This window comes from Equus asinus, chromosome 10 (genome assembly GCF_041296235.1).
Source record: "Equus asinus isolate D_3611 breed Donkey chromosome 10, EquAss-T2T_v2, whole genome shotgun sequence".
Classification (NCBI taxonomy): Eukaryota; Metazoa; Chordata; class Mammalia; order Perissodactyla; family Equidae; genus Equus; species Equus asinus.
In genome coordinates, this window is record NC_091799.1 from 77848691 (window position 1) to 77874601 (window position 25911).

General features: G+C 33.6%; 1 protein-coding gene across 6 annotated transcripts in view; it reads left to right on the forward strand.

Annotated features, from left to right (window-relative positions):
* Nucleotides 1–25911, forward strand: part of RICTOR (RPTOR independent companion of MTOR complex 2) — a 112141-nt gene that overhangs the window by 72342 nt on the left and 13888 nt on the right. For 4 of the 6 annotated variants that reach the window (XM_044779390.2, XM_070519739.1, XM_070519741.1 and 1 more), the window contains 20 exons: nucleotides 28–94; nucleotides 236–316; nucleotides 2005–2105; nucleotides 4438–4603; nucleotides 4844–4945; nucleotides 5072–5118; nucleotides 6577–6712; nucleotides 7097–7296; nucleotides 7598–7724; nucleotides 8097–8261; nucleotides 8414–8490; nucleotides 8942–9020; nucleotides 15687–15796; nucleotides 16201–16288; nucleotides 17525–17617; nucleotides 17991–18097; nucleotides 18674–18903; nucleotides 20417–21425; nucleotides 21682–21753; nucleotides 25262–25439. In XM_044779390.2, coding sequence (XP_044635325.1) covers nucleotides 28–94; nucleotides 236–316; nucleotides 2005–2105; nucleotides 4438–4603; nucleotides 4844–4945; nucleotides 5072–5118; nucleotides 6577–6712; nucleotides 7097–7296; nucleotides 7598–7724; nucleotides 8097–8261; nucleotides 8414–8490; nucleotides 8942–9020; nucleotides 15687–15796; nucleotides 16201–16288; nucleotides 17525–17617; nucleotides 17991–18097; nucleotides 18674–18903; nucleotides 20417–21425; nucleotides 21682–21753; nucleotides 25262–25439 — 3235 coding nt within the window. The remainder of the gene's footprint in view (nucleotides 1–27; nucleotides 95–235; nucleotides 317–2004; nucleotides 2106–4437; nucleotides 4604–4843; nucleotides 4946–5071; nucleotides 5119–6576; nucleotides 6713–7096; nucleotides 7297–7597; nucleotides 7725–8096; nucleotides 8262–8413; nucleotides 8491–8941; nucleotides 9021–15686; nucleotides 15797–16200; nucleotides 16289–17524; nucleotides 17618–17990; nucleotides 18098–18673; nucleotides 18904–20416; nucleotides 21426–21681; nucleotides 21754–25261; nucleotides 25440–25911) is intronic. The other 2 variants (XM_070519738.1, XM_070519742.1) reach the window with 1 other exon arrangement.

Sequence of the window (25911 nt, forward strand, 5' to 3'; positions counted from 1 at the left end):
TTGTTTCTGTGCTGTGTTCATTTCCAGGCCAGACCTCATGGATAATTATTTGGCACTGATACTCTCTGCATTTATTCGTAATGGACTTTTAGAGGTAAGACTTATAAACCTGATTTTATTCTGTTTTATTTATTTTGTTTTCTCCAACGAATTCTTTCAGAACAGACATAGATGATACATAAATGTATTCATATATACTATTTTGCAACTATGATATTTTCTTTTACTTTCAAAGGGTTTGGTTGAAGTGATAACAAACAGCGATGACCATATCTCGGTTAGAGCTACCATCCTTTTAGGAGAGCTTTTACATATGGTAAGTTTAGCAACTTCTGATTATGTTTCATATCATTAATGTTTTAATTTATAAACAGGCTATTTTAGCAATGCTACTTTGTATTTTCTCAAAAAAATAAATTTGCGTCTGTTTGAATGTTTATCTTTGCATTACAAAGAGCCCTTGATTCCTCGTATCTTGATTTATAGAGAGGCTAGTTTTATAAATGGAACAAATATAAAAAATACAAAATTCTGAATATTAATTTTTACGCTCACTTTCGATGCTGACACTTTCAGTCCTGTAAATCTTAGTGTCTCTCAGAAAGACTTCCTACCTAAACAGCAAGAAATTACAAAACTCATAGATACTACTTCAGTCAGCTAGAAATGGAGTTGATGTATGGCAATCAGTGCCTGAATTAAAGAAAATTTTGTGCGAAATTCTAAATATAACTGTCTTGTTTGAACACAGTCTTCTCACTAAACTTGTAAGTTGAGGTTCAGAGGGTAGGAATCTTTTTCTTTATTTTTTTGGCCTTGATTTCACGACATCAGTAACTTCTGGAAACAGGGAGCTAGGAAAGTGATCTGACCATTTTCTACTCCCAGTAAATTAAGCAATGGGGGAACTCTGATCGTTTGCAAGGTAGAAATTCTTATTTCTAGGTTACCTATTAATAATATACTAAATAAAAAGAACCACTTTAAACTCATCAAGGAAGAAGAACCCTTATGGCAAATCTTTTCAAGTTATGTTATGACTTGCTATTGTTGGCAAAGTATTTTTTGTTTTTATTGTTATTTCAGTCTCCACCTCCAGTTCTATCCCACCTCTGTTTAAGTGAGGTACAGAGAATTGAACAGAGTTTAGTGATAACTGTTTTGTTTATCAGTGAGTTATTTAGCCACTTGCTCTCTTCTTCTTCAGCTGACTATGGAAGAATTCAGTAATATTGCAGGTTCTCAGGTCTGATTATTTTTACTTCTTAAGATATCATTCCTCCTAAGGTTATCAATATCCAGAATTCTTTGCTTTTCCTTGATGGAATTTCTTTCTAAGTTTCATCTGTTCCCTTCCCCCATAGACCAGAATTCTCTGATTCCCTTGAAATATAAAAGCTGGTCATTTTGAGTATAGTGGTGTTAGTTCATTGCTTGTTATACATCTTCTGGCTTCCACATTTAGGTAATTTACTTATTTTCTTTGATAGAAAGCAGAATGAGTAGTGGAATTTTGTTTGGAAAGCAGGAGTTAATAATAAGTTTCTTGTTTGAAAGATTATTGGACTATGAGGCAAACTTATTTTGAGATGATGGTTTTTAAAATTTAGGAAGTCAACTCATAAGTTATGGTATTACAGCTAGCATCTTAAATGTTATTTTTAATGTAACATTGTAGTACGGTATCTAAGTTTTGATATATAAAGCTTTAAGGTCATTTAAGAGTCGAGTTTAATCCAGTATCACTTAAAATTTATAATTTAATGTCATAGTAAAGGATCTATGAAATTCAGTGGTTTTATTAATGTTATGTGAGTTTGTACCTTTATATTGGTCACATTTCATCCTTGTTGAAAGTACATAAGATAAAAATTATAAATATGTATTGGAAAGTAAATGATTAATTTCATAAGACCTCAGAGTCTTTAGTTTTATATCTGTGGATAATCTATAACATAAAATATTTCTACTTCTCAACTCATAGAATGTTATGTTTCCTTTTAGGCGAACACAATTCTTCCTCATTCACATAGCCATCATTTGCACTGCCTGCCAACCCTAATGAACATGGCTGCATCCTTTGATATCCCCAAGGAAAAGAGACTGTAAGTGTCAGAGCCCTAGCAAAGCTTGTCCCTGGTGTTTGTATTTGATACCCAGTTAGATGACCTTCTCTTCTTTTTTTTTTTTATTTTTTTAAAGATTTTTTTTTTATTTTTTTCCTTTTTCTCCCCAAAGCCCCCCGGTACATAGTTGTATATTCTTCGTTGTGGGTCCTTCTAGTTGTGGCATGTGGGACGCTGCCTCAGCGTGGTTTGATGAGCAGTGCCATGTCCGCGCCCAGGATTCGAACCAACGAAACACTGGGCCGCCTGCAGCGGAGTGCGCGAACTTAACCACTCGGCCACGGGGCCAGCCCCGACCTTCTCTTCTTTTTAAAAAAGTAGTATATATAGGTTATGCTAGGATGTTCTTTTAGGGAAGCCTTACAGATAAGAGGAAAATTAATAGTTTTATTTAATAATTTGTATTTTAGACTGTAAGGTATTAGAACTTAGTAAAATCAACTTTTTCTAGCATGTTTCTGATTAAGGACATAGATTTTCTGCTAGATCACTAAAAATGTTGTTTGAGAGGTTTTTTCGACTATTTTACGTTTTGAGCAACAATTTAGGCTCTTTTTTAATGTCTAAATTGTTTCAAATTCATGAAGCACAAAGACTAACAGTGTATTCTTTTATATGTGTGGTTAAAAATTATGGAAGTGAGTACCCTATACTATAATAACTAAAATTATTCAATGCTGAAGGAGATAATTGCAAACAGAATTTATAAACAAAAGTGTGGTAATACAGTTATAGCTCTGCTGGAGTTCCAGTACTAATAATAAAATACAATTTAAAGGGTAAAGATGGAGGAGCTTGATTGGGAAGTACTAGTAGGAATCTTTTTTCACTTGGTAAAGATTATGTCTAGGCCAGGGGTGTTTTTTTTTTTCCCCTATTATGATCAGAAAAATTTATATATTTGGACCTCATTATTTCTTTTTGTAGTGTTAGTGAAATGTGGTTCATTAGCTATTCAGAAATGAATTTTTGTGAACAGTTATAGTACGTTTCTCAAAAGTTTAGTTAGGTTTAATAATTAAGTACACATATGGGCTGCACTATAAATAAATAATATTCTGTTTATTAATTTTGATTCTGTCAATGAAAATACTATTGTTTAACAGACTGAAGTTGTGTTATAAACTGAGGGCATGAGGGCCCATCTCAGTTCTGACTCTAGCTTACATTAGTAATGGTAACTTTCAGTTTTTATTTCAGTAGTTTCAAGATGGAAAAATGTACTTTCCCAAAGCCTGGTAGACCTAAACTCTCTGGGTCAGATTATGGCCATGAATTTCGGGATTCATGAGGAATTTAAACTTACCTTCAAAATTCTAGTAATAATAGCCTTCTTAGAATGCTTTTTGTTTGAGTTTTTTTGTTTTCTTTTAGCTCGGTAAGCTCCTTTACTGGATAGAGTAAATACTTGCCAATCTGAGCACATCTCAAGGTTTTTAAATTTTAAATCTGATTTGTATTTACCAGAAGTTCTGAAGTACCAAATTCTTGCAAACTGCACTTTTATGCACCACAAAGAAGTAAAAATAATTTTTAGAAGGATACCATTTATAGTTGCAGATCAGTGGGAAAATAAAGACTGTTCAATTGATGGTGGAATTATTGATTATTCACATGGGAAAATGAAATTATCTGTCAACCTCATATCTTAAATAAAAATCAGTTTCAGGTGGATTAAGGACTTAGACATGAAAAGCAAAGTTTTGAAACAATTATAAAAATATATAGAAAATTATATTTCTGACCTTGTAGAAGGAGTTCTTAAAACAAATATATAAAAAGTGCCCATCACCATAGAAGAAAAGATTAGTAAGTACATGTTTAGTTGAGTCTAAATAATTAGTATTTCTTCATATAAATCAGCAGTGTTCTTGATTTTTTTTTCCTTATGATTCCAAATTTTATTTTTTTTTTAGCATCTCTTTTATGTTATTTTACTTTTTGATGAGGAAGATTCACCCTGAACTAACATCTATTGCCAGTCTTCCTCATTTTTTTTTTTTTCCGCTTGAGGAAGATTAGCCCTCAGCTAACATCTGTGCCAGTCCTCCTCTATTTTGTATGGGGGTTGCTGCCTCAGCATGTTTGATGAGTGGTGTATGTCTGCGCCTGGGTTCTGAATCCATGAACCTGGGCCACCGAAGCAAAGGACGTGAAGTTAACCACTACACTACAGGGCCGGATAATTTACTTTTTAGTAACAATCTCTACCTTGAATTTATGTAAATTTTAATAGAGTAGGTCACCAAAGTGATTTCTTTAAAGTTACGCTAGCCTTGCTATAGTATTGATTGAATTTTTTTCTCATTAGGCGAGCCAGTGCAGCCTTGAACTGTTTAAAACGCTTCCACGAAATGAAGAAACGAGGACCTAAGCCTTACAGCCTTCATTTAGATCACATTATTCAGAAAGCAATTGCCACACACCAGAAACGGGATCAGTATCTCCGAGTTCAGAAAGATATATTTGTTCTTAAGGTACTGATATGAAATCACCTTTTTGCAGTTTTATTCATGTGATGGATGTTCAAATGGCTCCCAGGTTTTGTAAAGACTAGGCAGTTTTGAGCTATGTTTTACAACTTTTTAAAGTTAAAAAACCTTGATAATTCATCCTTAAATGAAATATCTTTGCTTTTGTTTTTAAAATTTCAACGTAGTTTTCTGATGTGAGGACAGTTTGCCTTAATTTTTCTTATTATTTTCTGGTGATTTTAGGATACAGAGGAGGCTCTTTTAACGAACCTTAGAGATAGCCAAGTCCTTCAACATAAAGAGAATCTTGAATGGAATTGGAATCTTATAGGGACCATTCTTAAGGTATGACAGGATGCTTCTTGGTGATGGGTTGATTGTCTTCATTTTATTATTCATTGTAATTCAGCATAATTGTATGTTTGGGAATTGATAAATAAGTATATAATATAACATATTATGTTTTTCTAGTGGCCAAATGTAAATCTAAGAAACTATAAAGATGAACAGTTGCACAGGTATGTAAGAAGTGTTTTGCATTTAAATTTTAAAAACTTAGTTTTGAATTATAACTAATATCTACTGAAAGTAATAGTTGGTGTTTTAATGATACATAAATTTTAGTAGTTGGTGTTCAATAGGTACATAATGTACATTTTTATATCTAGTCTTATTTTATAACCAAAAAGCATCAGCTGATTCTTTTTCTAGTTATTTACATTCTAGTTTTAGTTTTGGAACAAATGAAGTACTTGAAATAAAGCTTTCTCAATTTGAGGTAATATCAACCATGTGGTAATCTTAGCTCTCACATATGAGGATGACATAATAAGGACATATTGTTTCCCCTCCCCAAAATAATGGCCATTTTTAATATTTCATTTCTACTTCCATTTGCATCTGACTTTGGAGGATTCATTCTTCCTCCTCTTTATACTCCTCTTAACCAAGTTGATGCTTTCCATACCTTCCATAAAATATAGTAATGTTCATAGCATGTAAAGCACATCAAGCTACTATGCTGTTCTCTAGTACCCCCATGCATTTTTAATCCTTCCCAGTTTAGATTAACCAACCACCATTACCGATCTTATTAGAGGTCACTTAAGAGGGCCTTTACTGCATCTTTAGAAATTCGTCATTAGCATTATTATTTGATTGTATTCATCTACTCATGATATTTAACTTAATATCTATATTAAGTTTTGAGAAATATATAGAACATACAAATTACATTGGAATAAAGAACTATAGCACTAACTTTTCATACTCCTTGAGAACAGAGATGATGCCTCATTCAGCTTTGTTTCTCCAGCTCCTGGACCTGAAAACCTTTATTGGATTGGATTGTAGTACATGAAGTTAAATTGAACTAAATTAGGTGGAAGCTTAGAGCATACTGTTGAGAATTATGACATTGAAATATCATAAATTATGTCCATTGCTTCATAAATTCAGTTATCTAAATTTTACCTGCAGCTTTTATACTTGGCTTTTTGCCTAATTGTGAAAAAACTGACAAAATCATAGTGTGGTAACATTTGCTTACAATTATTTAGTATAAGATTATTTTATAAAGCCGTGGGACAAAGTTCTTGATAAAATACTGTAGAAGAAAATTTATGTCGAGGAGGCTTCCTTATATTTATCCAACCTTATCTTCTTATGTTATATCTGCATTTTTCCTACTAGCATCTTTCTTCTCCAGTATTTCTTTCAGGCATCTCACCATAAAATTCTTATTTCACAAAGATATTGTTTACAATGAAGAGGTTTGTTTTAGTTGATTTTTTTGTTTTCTTTTTTTGTTTTGTTTGTGAGAGAGAGAGAAATGTACCAAATGTGTTTATTAAATTTCTTGCCGTTGGTTTAGACCTAAAACTTACTCAAAACTTTGTGATGTCATAAGCTATGGTTAAGATTCTAAAATAATGGTTTGCTTTCTTACTTTGTTGCTAATTTTATTCTGATCTTAGGTTTGTACGAAGACTACTTTATTTTTACAAGCCCAGCAGTAAATTATATGCCAACCTGGATCTGGATTTTGCCAAGTCTAAGCAGCTCACAGTTGTGGGTTGCCAGTTTACAGAATTTCTTCTTGAGTCTGAAGAGGTAATAAGCACTTCGAATATTTTCCAAAGCAAATGTTTTTCATTGAATTTTCCCCCTTCCTTTTATTTCTGAATATGCATAAGCTGTATTTGAAAACACAAAAAATGAGCCCACGCTTCGATTTGAGTTCTTAGTCACTAGCTACGTATGTGACATTGGGCAAGTTATTTGCCTTCTAGAAGACGTGGTTTTCTCTTTGTAAAATGGGAAGTAATACCATATCCATGCCACATTGTGTTGAATGGGATTAAAAACAAAAGATTGACATCTGTTATTAGTAACTTCATCATTATCATTAAATTTTTTGGACTTGATTAAAGTTGATTTTTCTAATTATAAGCACTAATGACTTTTCCAACAATATCACAATGTATTTGCTTTTAGGATGGGCAAGGATACTTAGAAGATCTAGTAAAGGATATTGTTCAGTGGCTCAATGCTTCATCTGGAATGAAACCTGAAAGAAGTCTTCAAAATAATGGTTTATTGACTACTCTTAGTCAACACTACTTTTTATTTATTGGAACACTTTCTTGCCACCCACATGGAGTCAAAATGCTGGAAAAATGCAGTGTATTTCAATGGTGAGCATACCTAGGTTCTGTTTCAGTATATACCTAAACTTTATTTTTAATGTAGTCAGAAATGGTATGCTTTTTAGTCTATGTACGTGTGTTTAAGTTTTATTTAAATGCAAAAAAGAAAAATTTAGAGTTGTCTTGATGCTTTGATATTCTTTTTTTATGTGATATTTGTCATTAAATGCTTTCTTTTATAAATGCTTGTTTGTATTAGGAATTTAAAAGTATTTGTTAAGTTAATAAATTGATACAGGAATTTCTAGTAATTCTTGAAATAATGAATTAGTTTCATCCTTTTTTTTAGTCTCCTTAACCTTTGCTCCTTGAAAAATCAAGATCACTTGCTGAAACTGACTGTTTCTAGCTTGGACTATAGCAGAGATGGATTGGCTAGAGTCATCCTTTCTAAAATCCTAACTGCAGCCACTGATGTGAGTATAACGTAGGCAATAAAAGTATTTTTTAATAACCGGTTAATTCAATACTTTGTAAGTTTTAGCCAAGTAAAATTAATTATAAATTCTAAGAACATGAGATGAAATTTGTTTACTTTAAAATTTTAGTTCGTCCAAAGAACTCCATAGAGTATTCACAATTTTATATAAAGGGGAAGAAGCAGCTAGATAGAAACAAAAGTATTTTGTTTTACCAGGACTAAAAAAGTATTCATATGGAGGGCTAACCCATCAATTCCAATCTTTGTGCCCATTTCAAGTAGCAGAACTGTCCCCCAGAAGAGTCAAATTGGCTGTCCATGGCGAAGTTTGGCTTGTTTTTTTTAATGTTCTCATTTACTTTTACAGGCCTGCAGGCTGTATGCAACAAAACATTTAAGAGTATTATTGAGAGCTAATGTTGAATTCTTCAATAATTGGGGAATTGAATTACTAGTGACCCAGCTACATGATAAAAACAAAACAATTTCTTCTGAAGCTCTTGATATCCTTGATGAAGCATGTGAAGACAAGGTGAAGGTTCATTTTTTTAATATAATAAAATATTTAGACATGAATTTTTATTAAAATATTCAATTTTGAGAGAGAATTACGTGAAATTTTGGAAATAGAGAGTTTACTATCTTTATATAATTGTTAATTTGTCTAATAATTATTTCTTTTAGGCCAATCTTCATGCTCTTATTCAGATGAAGCCAGCTTTATCCCACCTTGGGGACAAGGGTTTGCTTCTCCTCCTGAGGTAAATTTTCAGTAAATTTTTTCTTGTAGTTATGTTTTCTGTTGTGTTCTTTCTGGCAGTGTATATTAAAGCTGGATTCAAGTCTGAAAAGGAAGCACTCTAAAGAGGTTAGCTGTTAACTCTGAAAGAGGCCTATTTTAGAATCTTGGACATTCTGTACTACTGAAACTTTGTCTTTTCATCGTTTTCCTTAATGCTTCTTTTGCATTTCTATGTCTCCTCATGCTTTTCATGATTTTCTTTACTGTGATTGGATCCATGTGTTTGCACAAGGATTGTGAAATTTGTAATTGAAGTTAGCAATAAGTAATAGTTGACCTTTTAGTTTTATGAAGGAGTTATTCCTAAAGTTTTTTAGCTCCTTAAACATATTTTTTGTTTGAGATATTTTAGCTCCTTAAACGTTTTTTGTCAGGCTCAAAGCTAAACTATTGCTTGTTTTAATTTACAGATTTCTCTCTATTCCAAAAGGGTTTTCCTATTTGAATGAAAGGGGATATGTAGCAAAACAATTGGAAAAGTGGCACAAGGTAACTTTCTATTGAATAAGATTCAGTTTGTATGTTTCTGTCTTGGGAAATAGGTTTGTGAATTTAGAGGATTTTTTAATGTCAGTGTTTTGAAACTAAAGAAGTTAAATATTTAAACATTCAGTTGAAGTTGTCTTAAATTCTTTATAATTATTTATATTTTTAAACTGCAGTTATTTTATAGTGAGCTATTGAATTTGTGTACATTCTGTTGAAATTTTGCTTTCAGCTTAATTGATATCATCTACTAATATAATTTATCAACCCTACTTACTATCGTTTCTTTTAATCTTGAGTGTATAGCTGTTTTAAGCTAAAACTAAAACAATTTCCTGAACGAAGGAAGATTGTAGGACAGTTCTAACAAACAAATATAATAATAATTAAACTTTATTTTAGGATGCTACTTTACATCAATCTGAGGACCAGCTTCTTGCTGTTGTAGATAATAAGGGAAACCTAGCAAGAAGGGAGTAATTTGAAGGTGTTAGATAACTTCCTAGCTTTTCTTTAGCTGGTCATCATCTTGGCTTCATTTTGTTTGAAGCATTATAAAATGTCAAAGCATCTTAGAAACTCATGGAATAATCGATCCTAATGTAAATGATTTTTAGATTTTCCATCATTTCAGGTAATTATTTATATTGCCTATATTGAGCCATATTTCATAAGAGATCCTCACTTTTTAAAAATACTTAACTGGAAAGCATACAACTTCAGGCATGAAGCCTTTCAATAATTGGTGAATTAGAGAACTAAGATAAGATGTGATAGTTTAGTTCCTAAGTAGAAGATATTTAAACCAATTACCATAATAAAATTAGTCAGCTTATTATTACAAATGATAATATTAGGAAATTGCTTAGCAAATCTGGTGCAGTATTTTCAGATAGTAGGTACAAAATAGGACTGCTATAACAAAGGCATGTGCCGTGTATAAGGAAACACAGAGGAAGATTTAATGATTCTGCCTTAGGGATTAGCAAAAGAAATGTTAGATGGGCTCAGGAAAAGATAGGATATTTCAAATGGTCTTAAGGAGTAAGTAGGCAAATAAATTGGAAGAAAGATATTCAAGGGTGAGGGAGCAGAATAATAAATCTGTATAGATTATTGAAACTTCACAGACTCGTGAAGAAAGCCATATTCCATGCAGTTGGGGCTAGGATAAGTGGGAAATGGCAAGATGAGTCTGGAATGGTAAATTAGAACCAGATTGTAGAAGGCCTTATAAGGCACGTTATGTCATACTAGGGAATTTCAATTTTATAGGAAGTGGGGGAATTGTTACAAGTGTTTAAAGAGTAAGCGTAGAGCTGTGCTTTACAAACATGACGGATCACAATGTAGAAGCGTAAGTTTGTTCCTCAAAGGTAAAAGGTAGGAATATTGAGAACAATTTAGAAGCAAGAAATGATAAGAGCATGAGCTTCAGTGGTGATGAGGTTGGATAGGCAGGGACATGTTTTCTGGGCATTTCTGAAGTAAGATGGACAGAATTTGTGGACTGCTTGGATATAATGAGTGAGGGGTTTAACTTGACTCTTAAGGTTTCTAATTTAAGGGACTGAGTATATAATGGATCACCATTAAGAGATTGTGATTGCAAAATGTGTTTTGCGGGATGAGGATAATGAATTTTGAATATGTTTAAGTGGTATTACCTGTGGGATAACTAGGTGCTGGTATCCAGAAAACATTTGGAAATATGGAGCTGGAGCTCAGATCTGTGCTGAAGATGGCAGTTTGGGAGTCATCAGTGTATGGTAGCAGCAGCAGTAGTAGTAGTAGTTAAAAACAGAAATGAGTGAGATCACAAGGGAAAATGTAAAGAACAAAAAAGAAATCACGCTGAAAATTGCTCCCCAGGGAATACTCTGGTTTACTAAGGGGAATAAAAGGACAAGGATACTGAGGAAAACATTATCAACGAGAATGGTGTCACTAAAGGATGCTTCAGGAAGGAGAGGCCAGGGGTACAAATTCTTAGAGAGGTCACAGAAGATGAATACTGGAAAACGGGCTGTTAAATTTGACAGGTCATTGGAGAATTTTGCTGGAGCAATTTCAGTAGAAAGTTACAAACAGATGCTGAATTGCAGTTACAGTTAGTTAGGCAGTAAATGGGAGGTTTAAAAATACAGGCAATCTAGTCTGCTCTCTCAGATTAATTAGAGAAAGGGAAGGAAACTAGCTTATTAATTGCCTATCACTGAACTTAGTGCTTTTCAAGTATTACCTCAGTTAATCCTCACAGCAACCCTATGAAATATATTCTGTTATTTCTATTTTGTGAATGAAAACGTGGAAGCTAAGAGAAGTAAACTAATTTATCCTGAGTCACAAAGCTTCAATATAGCAGAACAGGGGCGCTTTTTGATGCCAAAGCCCATGCTCTTTCCACTGTATTGGATTTCCTCCCAGTAGCTTGTGGCATGCCAAGATGAAGTGAGACTGCCTCTTTTTCAAGATAGTAAAACATCCAGGCCAGGATATTAAAAATCTACTCATTCAATTTAAAACTTCTCTCCCCAAGACCAGGCCTGATAGAGACTTAGAAACCTACAGTGGGGGGAGGATATGGTTAATTCCGTCACTCTTTGTTTCTCATTTTCTTCCCCATTTACTAGCTGCAAGTTTTGGGCTACTCCAGATTTGGCTCAGGAGGAGGAACAAGGGGTAAGGGGTCATGAACGGTCTTACTCAGTTGGTACAGTTGTCATCTGGGGTTGTTAGCTTTGAGTGTCAGATTTCAAATGTTAATTCTTTTGCTTGAGGGTTACTTTATGAATTCTTCAAAGACCTCACCACTGAGGATCTCCTATCTGCAGTTCCCTGCACTAGGGCAATGGCTCCTACCTACTTATAATGCCCCCAGTAACTAGAAGTCCTCCCCTCAGTTGGAGTCTTCTTGCCCCTTCAGGTAGGTCCTTTTGGGCGGAATCCTCAAGATGATCCACATCAGAAACTCAGTGCATTTCATAGCTATAAACCATACTCTGAGCTTTGCTAGTGTTTTCTTAGTGAATGCCACTGGTCAAAAGATTAATCAGGTAATACCACATGAATGTAACTACTCCTGCATAATAGTCAAAATACCTGCCTTAATTAGATTTTTGTACTCAGTTTTCGTGTATAGAGGGGAATATGGTAGTATAGTGGTAGTAGTAGCAGTAGTAATAATTATGGTATGCTGATAAAATTAAAACCTCATATTACTATTGCAAAATAAATATGGAACCTAAAGGAAAAGTAAGTTTTTTAGAGGCTCTAAGTAGTTAAAGTAACCCACTGAATTCAAATAGTCTAAAATGGTTTAAAATGAAAAGTAATTCTCCCTGCCCCCTTCTGTCTTTTCTGACAGTAATATCTGTTGACAATTTCTTTTGTATGCATTCAAAGATGTTCTGTACATCTATAAGTACATATTCTTTATTTAAAAATACAGACAAATTCTATTTACCACTGTAGATAAAACTGTATTTAACTTTTTCATTTAGCAATGTATCTGAGAGATCTTTTCAGAGCTATGCATTTAGGTGTATCTCATTCTCTTGAAAGGCTGCGTAGTTTATTAAATGAAGTGTACCTTAATTTTTATCACCACTCCTGTCTTGATGGGCATTTAAATTGTTTCCAACTTTTTAATTTTGTAAATAGTATTTGTATTCTTGCATATATATCTTTGCATACTTTTGCAAGTATATCTGTTGGTTAAGTTTCTAAAGTTTCATTGTTGAGGGCCGGCCTGGTGGTGTAGTGTTTAGGTTTGCATGTTCCGCTTTGGTGGCCTGGGGTTCTCAGGTTCAGGTTCCAGCGCGGACCTACATACTGTTCATCAAGCCATGCTGTTGCGGCATCCCACATACAAAATAAAGGAAGATTGCCACAGATGTTAGCTCAGGGCCAATCTTCCTCACCAAAACAACAACTAAAATGAATTTAAATTTTTGATAAATACTGCCAAATTGCTTTCCAAAGAGGTTCTACCAATTCCTTCTAACCAGTTTGAAGTGAAGATCTTTTACAATAAAGATGGCCGTGTGCTTGACTCTCAGTTTAAAGAATTTTTTTTTCTTTTTTTTTGAGGAAGATTAGCCCTGAGCTAACTGCTGCCAGTCCTCCTCTTTTTGCTGAGGAAGACTGGCCCTGAGCTAATATCCGTGCCCATCTTCCTCGACTTTATATGTGGGATGCCTACCACAACATGGCTTGCCAAGCAGTGCCATGTCCGCACCCGGGATCCGAACCGGCAAACCCCAGGCCGCCAAAGCGGAACATGCAAATTTAACCGCTGTGCCAGCGGGCCAGCCCCAGTTTAAAGAATTTGACTAGAAGTTTTCCAAGTTTTAGTTGGAAATACTTTTTACATTTGACCTGATTTAAATTAGTGGGGAAAAATATACTATTGCTTATCAAAAGGTGCCAATATGGTAGAACTCAGTTAATTTCCTTATTTTTTTATTTTTTCAAATATTTTATTGAGGTCATAATGGTTTATAACGTGTAATTTCAGATGTAGATTATTATTTATCAGTTTCTATGTATGCTTCATTGTGCTTGCTACCAATCGTCTAATTTTTATCTTTATGTCTTTTGCTCACCCCCTCCACCTCCTTCCCTTCTGTTAACCACTGATCTGTTCTCTTCATCCATGTGTTTGTTTATCTTCCACATATGAGTGAAATCATGTAGTGGTTGTCTTTCTTTGCCTGGCTTATTTCACTTAACATCATACCCTGAAAGTCCATCCATGTTGTTGCGAATGGGACAAGTTTGTCTTTTTTTTATGGCTGAGTAGTATTCCATTATGTATATATATACCACATCTTCTTTATCCATTCGTCCATTGTTGGGCACTTGGATTGCTTCTACTTCTTGGCTAATGTGAATAATGCTGCAGTGAACATAGGGATACATAGATCTCTTTAAACTGTTGATTTCAGGTTTTTAGGATAAATACCCAGTAGTGGGATAACTGGATCATACGGTATTTCTCTTTTTAATTTTTTGAGAAATCTCCATACTGTTTTCCATAGTGGCTGCATCAGTTTGCATTCCCACAAACAGTGTACGAGGGTTTCTTTTTCTCCACATCCTCTCCAAAATTTGTTACTTTTTGTCTTGAAATTATAGCCATTCTGACAGGTGTAAGGTGATATCTCATTGTAGTTTTGATTTTCATTTACCTAATAATTAATGATCGTGAGCATCTTTTCATGTGCCTATTGGCCATCTGTATATCTTCTTTGGAAAAATAGCTGTTTATATTCTCTGCCCATGTTTTGATCAGGTTGTTTGTTTCTTTGTTGTTGAGTGGTATAAGTTCTTTATGTATTTTGGAAATTAACCCCTTGTTGGATATACGATTTACAAATATTTTCTCCCTTCTGGTGGCTTGTCCTTTCATTTTGTTCATGGTTTCCTTTGCCTTGCAGAAGCTTTTAGTCCTATTTGTTTATTTTCTTTTCCCTTGCCTGAGTAGACATGGTATTCGAAAAGCTGCTGCTAAAACCAGTATCAAAGAGTGTACTGCCTATATTTTCTTTTAGGAGTTTTAATAGTTTCAGGTCTTAATTCAAGTCTCTAATCCACTTCTAGTTAATTTTTGTTTATGGTGTAAGATAATGGTCTACTTTCATTCTTTTGCATGTGGCTGTCCAGTTTTTCCATCACCATTTATTGAAGAAACTTTCCTTTCTCTTTTGTAGTTTTTGGCTCCTTTGTCGACGATTAGCTCTCCACAGATGTGTGTTTTTATTTCTGGACTTTCAATTCTGTTCCATTGATCTGTGTGTCTGTTTTTGTGCCGGTACCATGCTGTCTTAATTACTATACCTTTGTAGTATGTTTTGAAGTCAAGGATTGTGATGCCTCCAGCTTTGTTCCTTTTCCTCAGGATTGTTTTGGCTATTCGAGGTCTTTTGTTGTTCCATATAAATTTTAGAATTCTTTGTTCTGTTTCCGTGAAGAATGTCATTAGGATTCTGATTGTGATTGCATTGAATCTATAGATTGCTTTAGGTAATATGGACATTTTAACTATGTTTATTCTGGAATGTATATTCTGGAATATCCATTTCTTTGTGTCTTCTTCGATTTCTTTTGATAATGTCTTATAGTTTTCAGTGTATAGGTCTTTCATCTCCTTGGTTTAATTTATTGCTAGTTATTTTACTCTTTTTGTTGTGATTGTAAATGGGATTGTATTCTTGAGTTCTCTTTATGCTAGTTAGCTATTTGTGTATAGAAATGCAACTGATTTTTGTAAGTTGATTTTGTACCCTCCAATTTTGCTGTAGTTAATTTTCTTTTTAAAATTTCTAGTGAATATGTTGTGTGTTTAATATTAAGAAGCTAGTTTTTTTTTTTAATGGAGAAAGGGATTCAAATAAGATGAAAAACAAAATTAACTTACTTATATGGACCCTGAAATATTAATTGAAAATGGAGGGCAAAGTATTAGCAGAAAGCCTTTGGGTATGATAGAACGTTTACATTTATAATACCTTGTTCTATCCTTTTCAAAAATTTCTTAAATTTCCTAAACAGATGTTCACTGTTCTCATATTTATGCTTCCAAGATTTGCTAGGTAGCTAACATATTACAAATTTAGTTAATGTTGTTATGATACTATATACAATTAAAACAATATTATCTTGTAGGAATATAATTCAAAATACGTTGACTTGATTGAGGAACAACTTAATGAAGCACTTACTACTTATCGGAAGCCAATTGATGGTGATAACTATGTTCGTCGGAGTAACCAAAGGTAGAGTCCAGTTAGTGGAGTAATTTATTGCTGATCTTCAAATATAAAATTAAAACCAGTTTGTAATAAATCATTATTTAAAAAAATAAATCATTAGTTTTAAATCATGTACTTTTAAAATGGTTCATAGCATGGTGAATACACTCACTGATACAGCATTCAGATACCGTCCATGCTCTTACCCTAGTCTGTGTTTCTAGTTTCTTCTCTCTTACCATTGCTGTGAGACCAGCTAAACTGTTATTTTTCTAGAGAAATCCTCATGCCTTTCAACCTGTGTATTTTTATGTATGCTGAGAGATTATATCTAATTCTGTTTATCTACTACTTTATTACTAGTTATTGTTTTAATGAGCGTATTTAAAATAAGCTAATAGGTATGTCGATCATCTTTGTTATACTAGATTACAGCGTCCTCATGTCTACCTGCCTGTACACCTTTATGGACAACTGGTACATCACAAAACAGGCTGTCATTTGTTGGAAGTACAGGTAAAAACATAATTAATTTTAAATAGCTACAATAGTAGCAAAAAATGTTAATATTGCTAAAGTATTATTTTTGCAAAACTTCTCAAAAACTTTCAACTCAACGTCATAATTGCTTTTAAAGGTATCCATCTTGTAAATTGACTTAGGCATTCTGCACTTACAATGCTTAGACATATTACTGGCTTGTGTGCATTTCCCTGATTTATGTGTTAGCCTTTACATAACTAACTTGTTAGGTAGTATAAGTAACCCACAGAAGGTCTGAGGTCTTTGCTTCATAGACTGCTGGAAAAGTTTATTCCGTAGTAAAAACATACTGAAAAACTGAGTTTCTTCATTCCTCTTGTTGGGAAATTAAACTGAACACAGTACAGATTCTGTTATCTTTGGTGAGCAACAAACTGAAAGTGTAAGTTGCTCTTTGTTAGTGCTTCACTGTTCTCATGTGCTTCATGGACTGTAACAGGCTTAGGCAGCAGTTGTTCTTGAATGTAGTATGCACGCCGAATTTATGGCTGTGAGTATGTCTTGCAACTAGATGTTTTCAGTAAATATAACCTTTTTCTTATTTTAGAGATGAATAGTTATAGAAGTTTGTGTCTGTGTCTGAACAATAGTAATCTAGCAATATAGTTCCTTTTGTATCAGTGTTCATCTCAGGAGCAAAAGTTTTGCATAAATATACTCTACAGTTTCATATAATTTTATATTATGTCTATGAAGACTATTGGGGCACACATCTTTATATTAATTTTTTTTTAATTCACTAAAAATTTGAATGATTTGCTCAGTGTCGTTACCTATATAGTATGGTAAAATCTTTTGAGTTAATTATTTTCTATTTAAAAGAAATAATCATAATTATGGCTAACATTTTTGTAATACTAGGTACTAAGTACTTTGTTAAGCGCTTTATATGTAATAATTTATTAAATCATCAAACCTTATGAGACAGATGCTGTTATTATCATCCCTATTTTAGAGATTAGGAAATCCAGGCCTGGAGAGATTAAGTAACTTGCTGAAGGCCACATAGATACTAAGTGCTGACTCTAGAATATAAACTCAGAGCCCATGTACTAATGCTGCTCCTTAAGAAGTTTTACATAAAATTATTTTAGAATTTTAAATATGCAAAAATTACTAAATGCAGATCTTACATAGGTCTTAAGATGCAATTAGAAAATACGTTAAAAACATATTGTTACTCATAAGGTTTTTTTTCCCTTTCCCTAGAATATTGTTACAGAACTCTGTCACAACGTTCGTACACCAGATTTGGATAAATGGGAAGAAATTAAAAAACTGAAAGCATCTCTTTGGGCCTTGGTTTGTAATAAACATTTCTATAAGATCTTCATAATTTTTAGATTTTTCTAATTTTACCATTAATATTAAATGAATAAAAATCATTTTATTTGGAACTTGTTCTTAGATTAATATTCTAAGACCAAGATTGTTCCTGCCCACTTAAATATCATTTTTATACTGGAAAATAGATGGTTAAATTATCGGTTTTCTTGGTAAGACAAATGGGACATTAATTCCTAAAATTTCTTATTTGAAGTTTTTTTTTCACATTTTTGTTTTTCCTCTCTCATAGATGGGGATGTGTTTTCTGGTTTTTTGGGTAACTTTCCAAATCTCTTGAAATAGTTACTTTGGTAAATATATTTGATGTAAGTGATTTATTTTCTTTCAGGGAAATATTGGCTCATCAAATTGGGGTCTCAATTTGCTACAGGAAGAAAATGTAATTCCAGATATACTAAAACTTGCGAAACAGTGTGAGGTTCTTTCCATCAGAGGGTATGTCATTTAACTCAGAAATTTTTCTAATGTATATATTATTATTCACAAATGAGTGTGAGGAAAGAGTATTTTATTATACAATGTAGTCCTTTAGAACTGTTAATTCACTGAAAGTGCTAATGATACAAGATTTTTAAATGCATTAAGTTAAATATCTCAAGGACCTCCTTGTTTAATATTATCTTTCCATTTTTATCATTAGAATGTTGAAGTTTACTTTGCAAGTAAACAGTGAAAATGTAACATGTGTCCAAATATTCCAGTAGTCCGATAGCCCAAATATTCCAGATTTATCCCAGAAAAGCTAATATATGTCTCTTTTTCTGAGATTGCATTATGTTCTTTTAAATTATTTCATTGTAATTAATATTTTTATTAGGAAGGTTTTCATGTTTTTTATTGCTTCTAATTTACTCCTAATGCATTTTAATACATTTTTCCACGAGCTAAACAATTTTTAGTGGCTTTTAAAAAGAATTTAAATGTACATATAGCAAACTAATGTTTTGTGGTAGCTTTAAGAAATCTTAGTTTGGAATTCTAAACTGTCATTACTGTATCTTTTACATACAGGACCTGTGTATATGTACTTGGGCTCATAGCCAAAACAAAACAAGGCTGCGATATTCTAAAATGTCACAACTGGGATGCTGTAAGGCACAGTCGCAAACATCTGTGGCCAGTGGTTCCAGATGATGTGGAACAACTGTGTAATGAACTCTCTTCTATCCCAAGCACCCTAAGTTTAAACTCCGAGTCAACAAGCTCTAGACATAATAGTGAAAGTGAATCTGCACCATCAAGTGAGTATTGTGACAAGGTCATACACAGTTACCCAAAATTAACGTTTGTATTTGTAATATCAGAATTTAAATGTATTTGTTATATTCCTAATTTGCTTTTTTCTAAGATAATTTGGCAGCGTTTTGGAGAATGCATATCTTTTCACCACAGATTAAAGCCACCATCGTACATTGTTTTCTACCCTTGCTTTCAAAATAGCCTTTGGAAAATCTTTCTTACAGAGTTAAATAATAAACCATGCACCAAAAGAATCATTCCCCATTTTTGCTTGTCATAAAATCTAATAAGTAAATGTTTATCTGTCTACCTTCTTCATTTACACAGGTTTTTTAACTCATTTTTCAGATAAAGAGATTGTTGAACCAGAATATATTTGTTAAGAAATATTATATTCACATGTTCATTTTTGAGAGAAGAGCTAAATTTTAAAACTGAATAGTGAAACTGTTAAAAGATATGAGTATCAAAAATCAATTAAATAAAAAACAGTTTGTGGTTTTAAGCCCTGTGCTAAATGCTATTAGGTGTACAAAATTTAAGACGTCATTCTTTTTAAGAAGATAGTACAACATTTATCAAACCATATTTCATCAGATCTAAGATACCATGAATTATAAGATGCACCAGTATTTTATGTGCCACTAAAAATGAAGACAGCAATGCTGCCTATTAAACTAGGATATACCACTGATTGCAAGATGCATCCTGATTTTAGAGATACTAAGTGTGAAAAGTGTCCATCTTAGAATTGACAAAATATGGAAATACAGTGCAATATGCAAGTTTATTACTTTATTTTGCCTTCTTTCAAAGTATATTTGAAGAAGTTTATAATTATTCAAGAGAAAAGTAAAAAATAAAACTAGAATAAAATCCTGTAGATGTCATTAGGCATCTCAAAATATTGAGTCTTTTGTTAGAGTTAGGCACTGAATTTAGATAAGTTTCTTACTACCCAAGGCAAAATGAGAAATAAATATAATTGGTTTAAACATGAATTTAAAATGTTATGACTTGATACTTTATTGTGACTTGAAATATACTTTGTAAGTATATTTCAAGATTGGGGATTCATTTCTTATGAGATTAATTTCTCCTGCTTGTTGTGATTTGGAGAATAAACTACGAGGAATCTGTACCAACTGAGTGAACATCCATGGTCAAGTCTCCTTTTTCCCCTTTAATTTTATCCTCAATATTTGGAGGTTTTGGGAAACTCACTGGAATAATAAAAAGAAACTTTATGTAAGCTCTGCCATATTGAGCCCTATAGTTTTCTTTGGAAATAACAGAAGATCCTCATAATGACATAGTTTTACATTTTATTCGAGTCCAAACTGTGGGTCTCAAGAAAGCACTTTTTATGTGACTCAGCAGCTGAACCCTTTATTTTTGAAAATTTTTTCCCTAGATGACTGTTAAACAGAAATTTCTGCAATATGTCATTAATAGTTACCATGATTTTGTTTGTCATTTTTTACATGCCTTTACTAATCAATCCTTTGATCATAGGTATGTTCATAATGGAGGATGACCGGTTTGGCAGCAGCTCTACTAGTACATTTTTCCTTGACATCAGTGAAGATGCAGAGCCAGCGTTTTTTGATCGACCTGGACCTATAAAGGATAAAAATTCATTCCCATTCTTTGCTTCTAGTAAACTTGTGAAAAATCGTATTTTAAATTCGCTTACTTTGCCTAATAAAAAACATCGTAGTAGCAGCGATCCAAAAGGAGGGAAACTGTCATCTGAAAATAAGACAAGCAACAGGCGGATCAGAACGCTTACGGAGCCCAGTGTTGACTTTATTCATAGTGATGATTTCACACCCATATCCACAGTACAGAAAACATTACAATTAGAAACTTCATTTGTTGGGAATAAGCACATTGAAGACACTGGTAGTACTCCAAGTATTGGAGAGAATGACTTAAAATTCACCAAGAGTCTTGGTACAGAAAATCACAGAGAAAACACAAGCCGAGAGAGATTAGTTGTAGAAAGTTCAGCAAGCTCACATATGAAGATACGTAGCCAAAGTTTTAATACAGACACTACAACAAGTGGCATAAGTTCAATGAGCTCAAGTCCTTCACGAGAGACAGTAGGTGTAGATGCTACAACTGTGGACACAGACTGTGGGAGTATGAGTACTGTGGTAAGTACTAAAACTGTTAAGACAAGCTACTATTTGACGCCACAGTCTAACCATCTCTCTCTCTCCAAATCAAACTCAGTGTCCCTGGTGCCTCCAGGTTCTTCTCATACCCTTCCTAGAAGAGCACAGTCCCTTAAAGCACCCTCTATTGCTACAATTAAAAGTCTGGCAGATTGTAACTTTAGTTACACCAGTTCTAGAGATGCCTTTGGCTACGCTACACTGAAAAGATTACAGCAACAAAGAATGCATCCATCCTTATCTCATTCTGAAGCTTTGGCATCTCCAGCGAAAGATGTGCTGTTTACAGATACCATCACCATGAAGGCCAACAGCTTTGAGTCCAGATTAACACCAAGCAGGTGAGCAAAGACATGTTTAAAACTAACAACAGTGGTTGCCAGGTTTTACATCTGCATAAGCCTCAGAAGTGACCTATTATAATTGTTTACTATGGTAGGCTATAAGCTCCTAGTTACCCGATATGATTTGAAATGGATTCTTGCAGCTGCGAGGGGGGAAAAGAAACTCCTTTAGGCCCTGAAAGTAAACATATATGCTTTGCAAGGACACACAAGTCACAAGCTTTTTTTTTTATTTATTTCTCGCTTCTGCAAGGATCGATTTTAAAAAGAAGCATGTTGGGGGAATCAGGAGCTTAAGACCTACAATAACAAACAACCTTTTCAGGTAGGTCAATTTAAGGCTCCAAAAGTTGACCTCTTTTTTCTTTTTTTTTTTTTTAAGATGATAAAATTTCAGTGAAATTCTTTTCGGTTTGTTTTGAGTAGGTGTGATTATTAAGTAGCAACCTAATGAACATTAAATGAATTACTTGGCCCTCAGGATCAGCAATAGCAGTTTGCTTGTGCTCAAGAACATTTAGGGGAGGATTTCTATGCCATATCTAAAGATTATATCAAGCTGGTCAAAGTAAACAATTTAGATTTTACCTTTAAAAGACATGCAATTTTAAATATGATTGTTGCAAAAATTTCTCTATTTTTTGTTGTTGTTGGGCCAAATACTTCTAAAAACTTTCTTAGTTTGAGATTATTCATTTACATTTATTTAAATGGTTAGTATTTGTCAGATACTGAGAATAATGCCTGGCACATCTTAAGCGCTCAATGAAAGTTAGTTATTGTTATCATCATCATCATTATCATTATTGGTGGTTATTTCTTTAGTGTAATCTCTTGGCTTTTATATAACCAAATTCTTAATAATGTTAAGTTATTAAGCAGTTTTGTTTCAATAATTTTAACACATTTAGTAGAAGGGGTACCTGGTAGCAGATAATCAATTATATCTCCTTTTGTAGAATTTCATAAATTATGTAGTAATCTCATCTACCTGGAACTCACCAGCTTTGGTACCCACATCAATTCAGAAGAAAGCCAGGCAAACCTCTCAATAGCTCACCACTATAAATCTATGCAGTAAAGTTCATGAATTTTATTCAAAAAAGGTACCTCTGACCCTCAAAGTTTGTTGATATTTTCTAACAAGCTTGAGTGTCAGGCTTTCAGGCCTATAGAAGCAACAATTAGAAGCTTCTACTGGTAGGTACACTGTAACAGGAAATGACAGCTCATAAAATTGGTAGCAAAGGAGGAAACTTTTATACTACAACAAAGTATTTGAAAACTCAAAGACCGAAACAGCCTGGTAGCATTCAGCCAGGGGTAGTAAGTAACAGAGCACACTGAAATGAGCAGTAAAAGTACCACCATCTTACAGCTCAGTACAGTAGCTGAAGTCTTGTTAACTCAGAACCATCCAGTTCAATTTATTATATCTCATTGAAGCAGGTATTTCTATCCAAATTGATTAAGCATAGATAGAAAGTGGTAGTGCTTAAATATTCATAAGAATAAACCAAAAAAGACAGCTGTGCCAAATCACTTATTTCCTCACCAGTCTGGGTTCTTAGGATCTTATTCCGGTATTCCCTTTTAGAACAGGAGAAGAATATTTGGAAATTGTGCTCCTAAAGTGCCAAGTTATTGTCATTATAAAGGATGAATAGGTGTTTTTAATATCTTAGGAGGGGAAAAAATCGAAAAAGCACTCAAGGGAAATAGGAGCAGTTTGTACAAAGGCATGAAGAAATAACAAAACTTCATGTTCCTCACATCTTTCATTTATTCTTCAAATTGTATTTAGCATTTAGATTCCATGTAGGAAAAAATTGTTGGCATTAATCTTATTATTCCTATTTCTATCCTTTGGTTGATTCAGAGAAAATGAGAATGATGGAAGATAACTACAAATTTACTTTAAAATAATAGTTTGGAATCCAGGCCGAGAAGATTTTTTTTGTTGTTACTTTCTTATAAAATTAAGAGTAGGCATATTGTTACCTGTGGTATAATGGCTGATGTGAATCCAGCAGTCTGAAAAATCATCTCTCACTGAGATATTTCCTTGGAGCATGGAAGAAAAAACACTGAAGTAGGAATCCTTGATCTTGAGTTTTAATACTGGCCCTGAGTGAATGAACTTGGACCATGTTCCGTAAATTATGCTGTCTTTTCTGCCTGGAATTTGACGGCTTTACAAACCTCATCAATCCAGAACAAAGCCAAGCGAACCTCTCAGTTGCTTACCATTAGAAATCTATGTTGTAAAGTTCATGAATTTTGAAATATCTAGGCCTCAGTTGCCTCATCTAGTGGAGTTTGGACTAGATCAGTGGTTTTAAGCTTTTTAAATGGTGCTTTTTAAATAGAGAAACCCTTTCTTCACAAAAACATTTCTATGGAAACCCAGTATGTAGAATAGATAAAAATGGAACTGTTCTGTTTGAAATAGGGCTGGGAAGGCCAATAATCCAGTAATTCCTTCTCCTCTACTCCAGCAGTCCTTGAAGGGTTTTATGGAGTTAGAGAGATATAATGAGTACAATTTAAAAACCACCAGCCTATTTTACGAAATTTGTAAATTTCAATTATGAGTGGTTTTTAGGTGGAAATTACTAGAAATTAGGGGTGGTTTTGCTATGCTAATATTAATAGCTACTATTTATTAAGCATGTATTTTGTTTTACAAAATAATTCTTTGTTTTAATATCAGGCTACATTATTACACTTTAAATGAGTTGGGTTTCCAAATAGCAATATATATATATATGCTGTGGAACCTCGCATGGTGCCTTGGATGTACAAAGCAGATGTCTAGTAAATATTTTAGCACGCGTATTGCGTGGACAGGGATCTATATGAGAGAGGTGTATCTTATGGAAATGTCAGTGCTTCATATAAGGCTATCTCTTGTAATATTTACAAATGATACTATTTTTGCTATTTTGTATCTGTCTTCTGTGTTAACATAAATCTTACGTTGATAAAGCATTGATTGTCACACAAAGAATAAGTAATTATTTTTCATGAAAATGGTTAATAATAAGTACCCTTAGTTATATGATGGCCAGCTGTGGTGGTCTAGTTGTTAAAATTCGGCACTCTAACTGCCATGGCTGGGGTTCCTTTCCGGATCAGGGAAACTACACCACCCATCTGTCAGTTGTCATACTGTGGCAGCTATATGTTACTGTAATGCTGAAAGGAAATAGCAGCGGGTCACCCATGGTAGACAGATTTCAGCAGACCTTCCAGACCAAGACAAACTAGGAAGAAGAAAGAAAGACCTAGCCACCCACTTCTGAAAAAATTGGCCTGAAAACCCTATGAATAGTGGCAGAGCATTGTCTAATATAGCACCAGAAGGTGAGAGGGTGGCACAAAAAGACTGGGCAGGGTTCCACTGTGCTGTGCACAGGGTTGCTAGGAGTCGGAATTGACTGATCTGCCCTGACAAGTTAGATGATAGCAAATCTAGCAATCTCAAATGATTGTGCAGATAGTCCTTGGATTATACCTCTGACCTCTGAGGTCAGTTTTTTTTACTTCTAGATATTGAAAGTTATCTTAATAGCCCACCTTTTCACTTTTGCCTGGGAGACCGTAACAGTTGTTTTTAGTAACAGTCTACATTACTGATTACCTTTTCTATATCAATTTATAGCAGCTAAATATTTCCAAGTATTTATATGTTCTCACTAAACAATATGACATTGTTGTGTACTCAACTATTTATTTTTTATGAAGGTATCAAAATAAATTATAATGTCTTTGTATGATTAATATTACAAATCAAGACACTAATGCGAGTGGTTTCTTTTATGGTATTGTAGGTTCATGAAAGCTTTAAGTTATGCTTCGTTAGATAAAGAAGATTTATTAAGTCCTATTAATCAAAATACCCTGCAGCGATCCTCTTCAGTGAGGTCCATGGTGTCCAGTGCAACATATGGTAGTTCAGATGACTATATTGGTCTTGCTCTTCCAGTAGACATCAATGATATATTCCAGGTATTAAAAGTTCCACTGTTTTCTTATGAGTTGATTTTCTGTTTTTTCACATTCTGTAATTGCTTACTAGAAATTATGATTTAGAATGAATACTAATTTTGGGGGAGGTGACATTTTAAGGCAGTTTTGTTGAAAGAAATTTTATGATGAAAAGTTTTTTGCCTTTCTCAGCTGTCCCATGTTCTTTTATTTAGTATCTCTGAGTCCCCAGACCATTATCCTTCTTTCTCTTCCCATACTAAATTGGCATCTTGTTTGACTTCTTTATTAGTATATTCTCTTTAGAAATTTAGCGAATTCCTAACCTTGCTTTTTAGTCACATTTGACTTATTCTTTCTTGTTTTTTTTTTCTAATTGAGATATCATTGACATATAACTTTGTGTAAGTTTGAGGTGTACAACATATTCCTTGCTTTTTTATCCTTGATCCTGTTTATCCCATACAGGGCAGCCGCATGTTGTGCCCAGTCA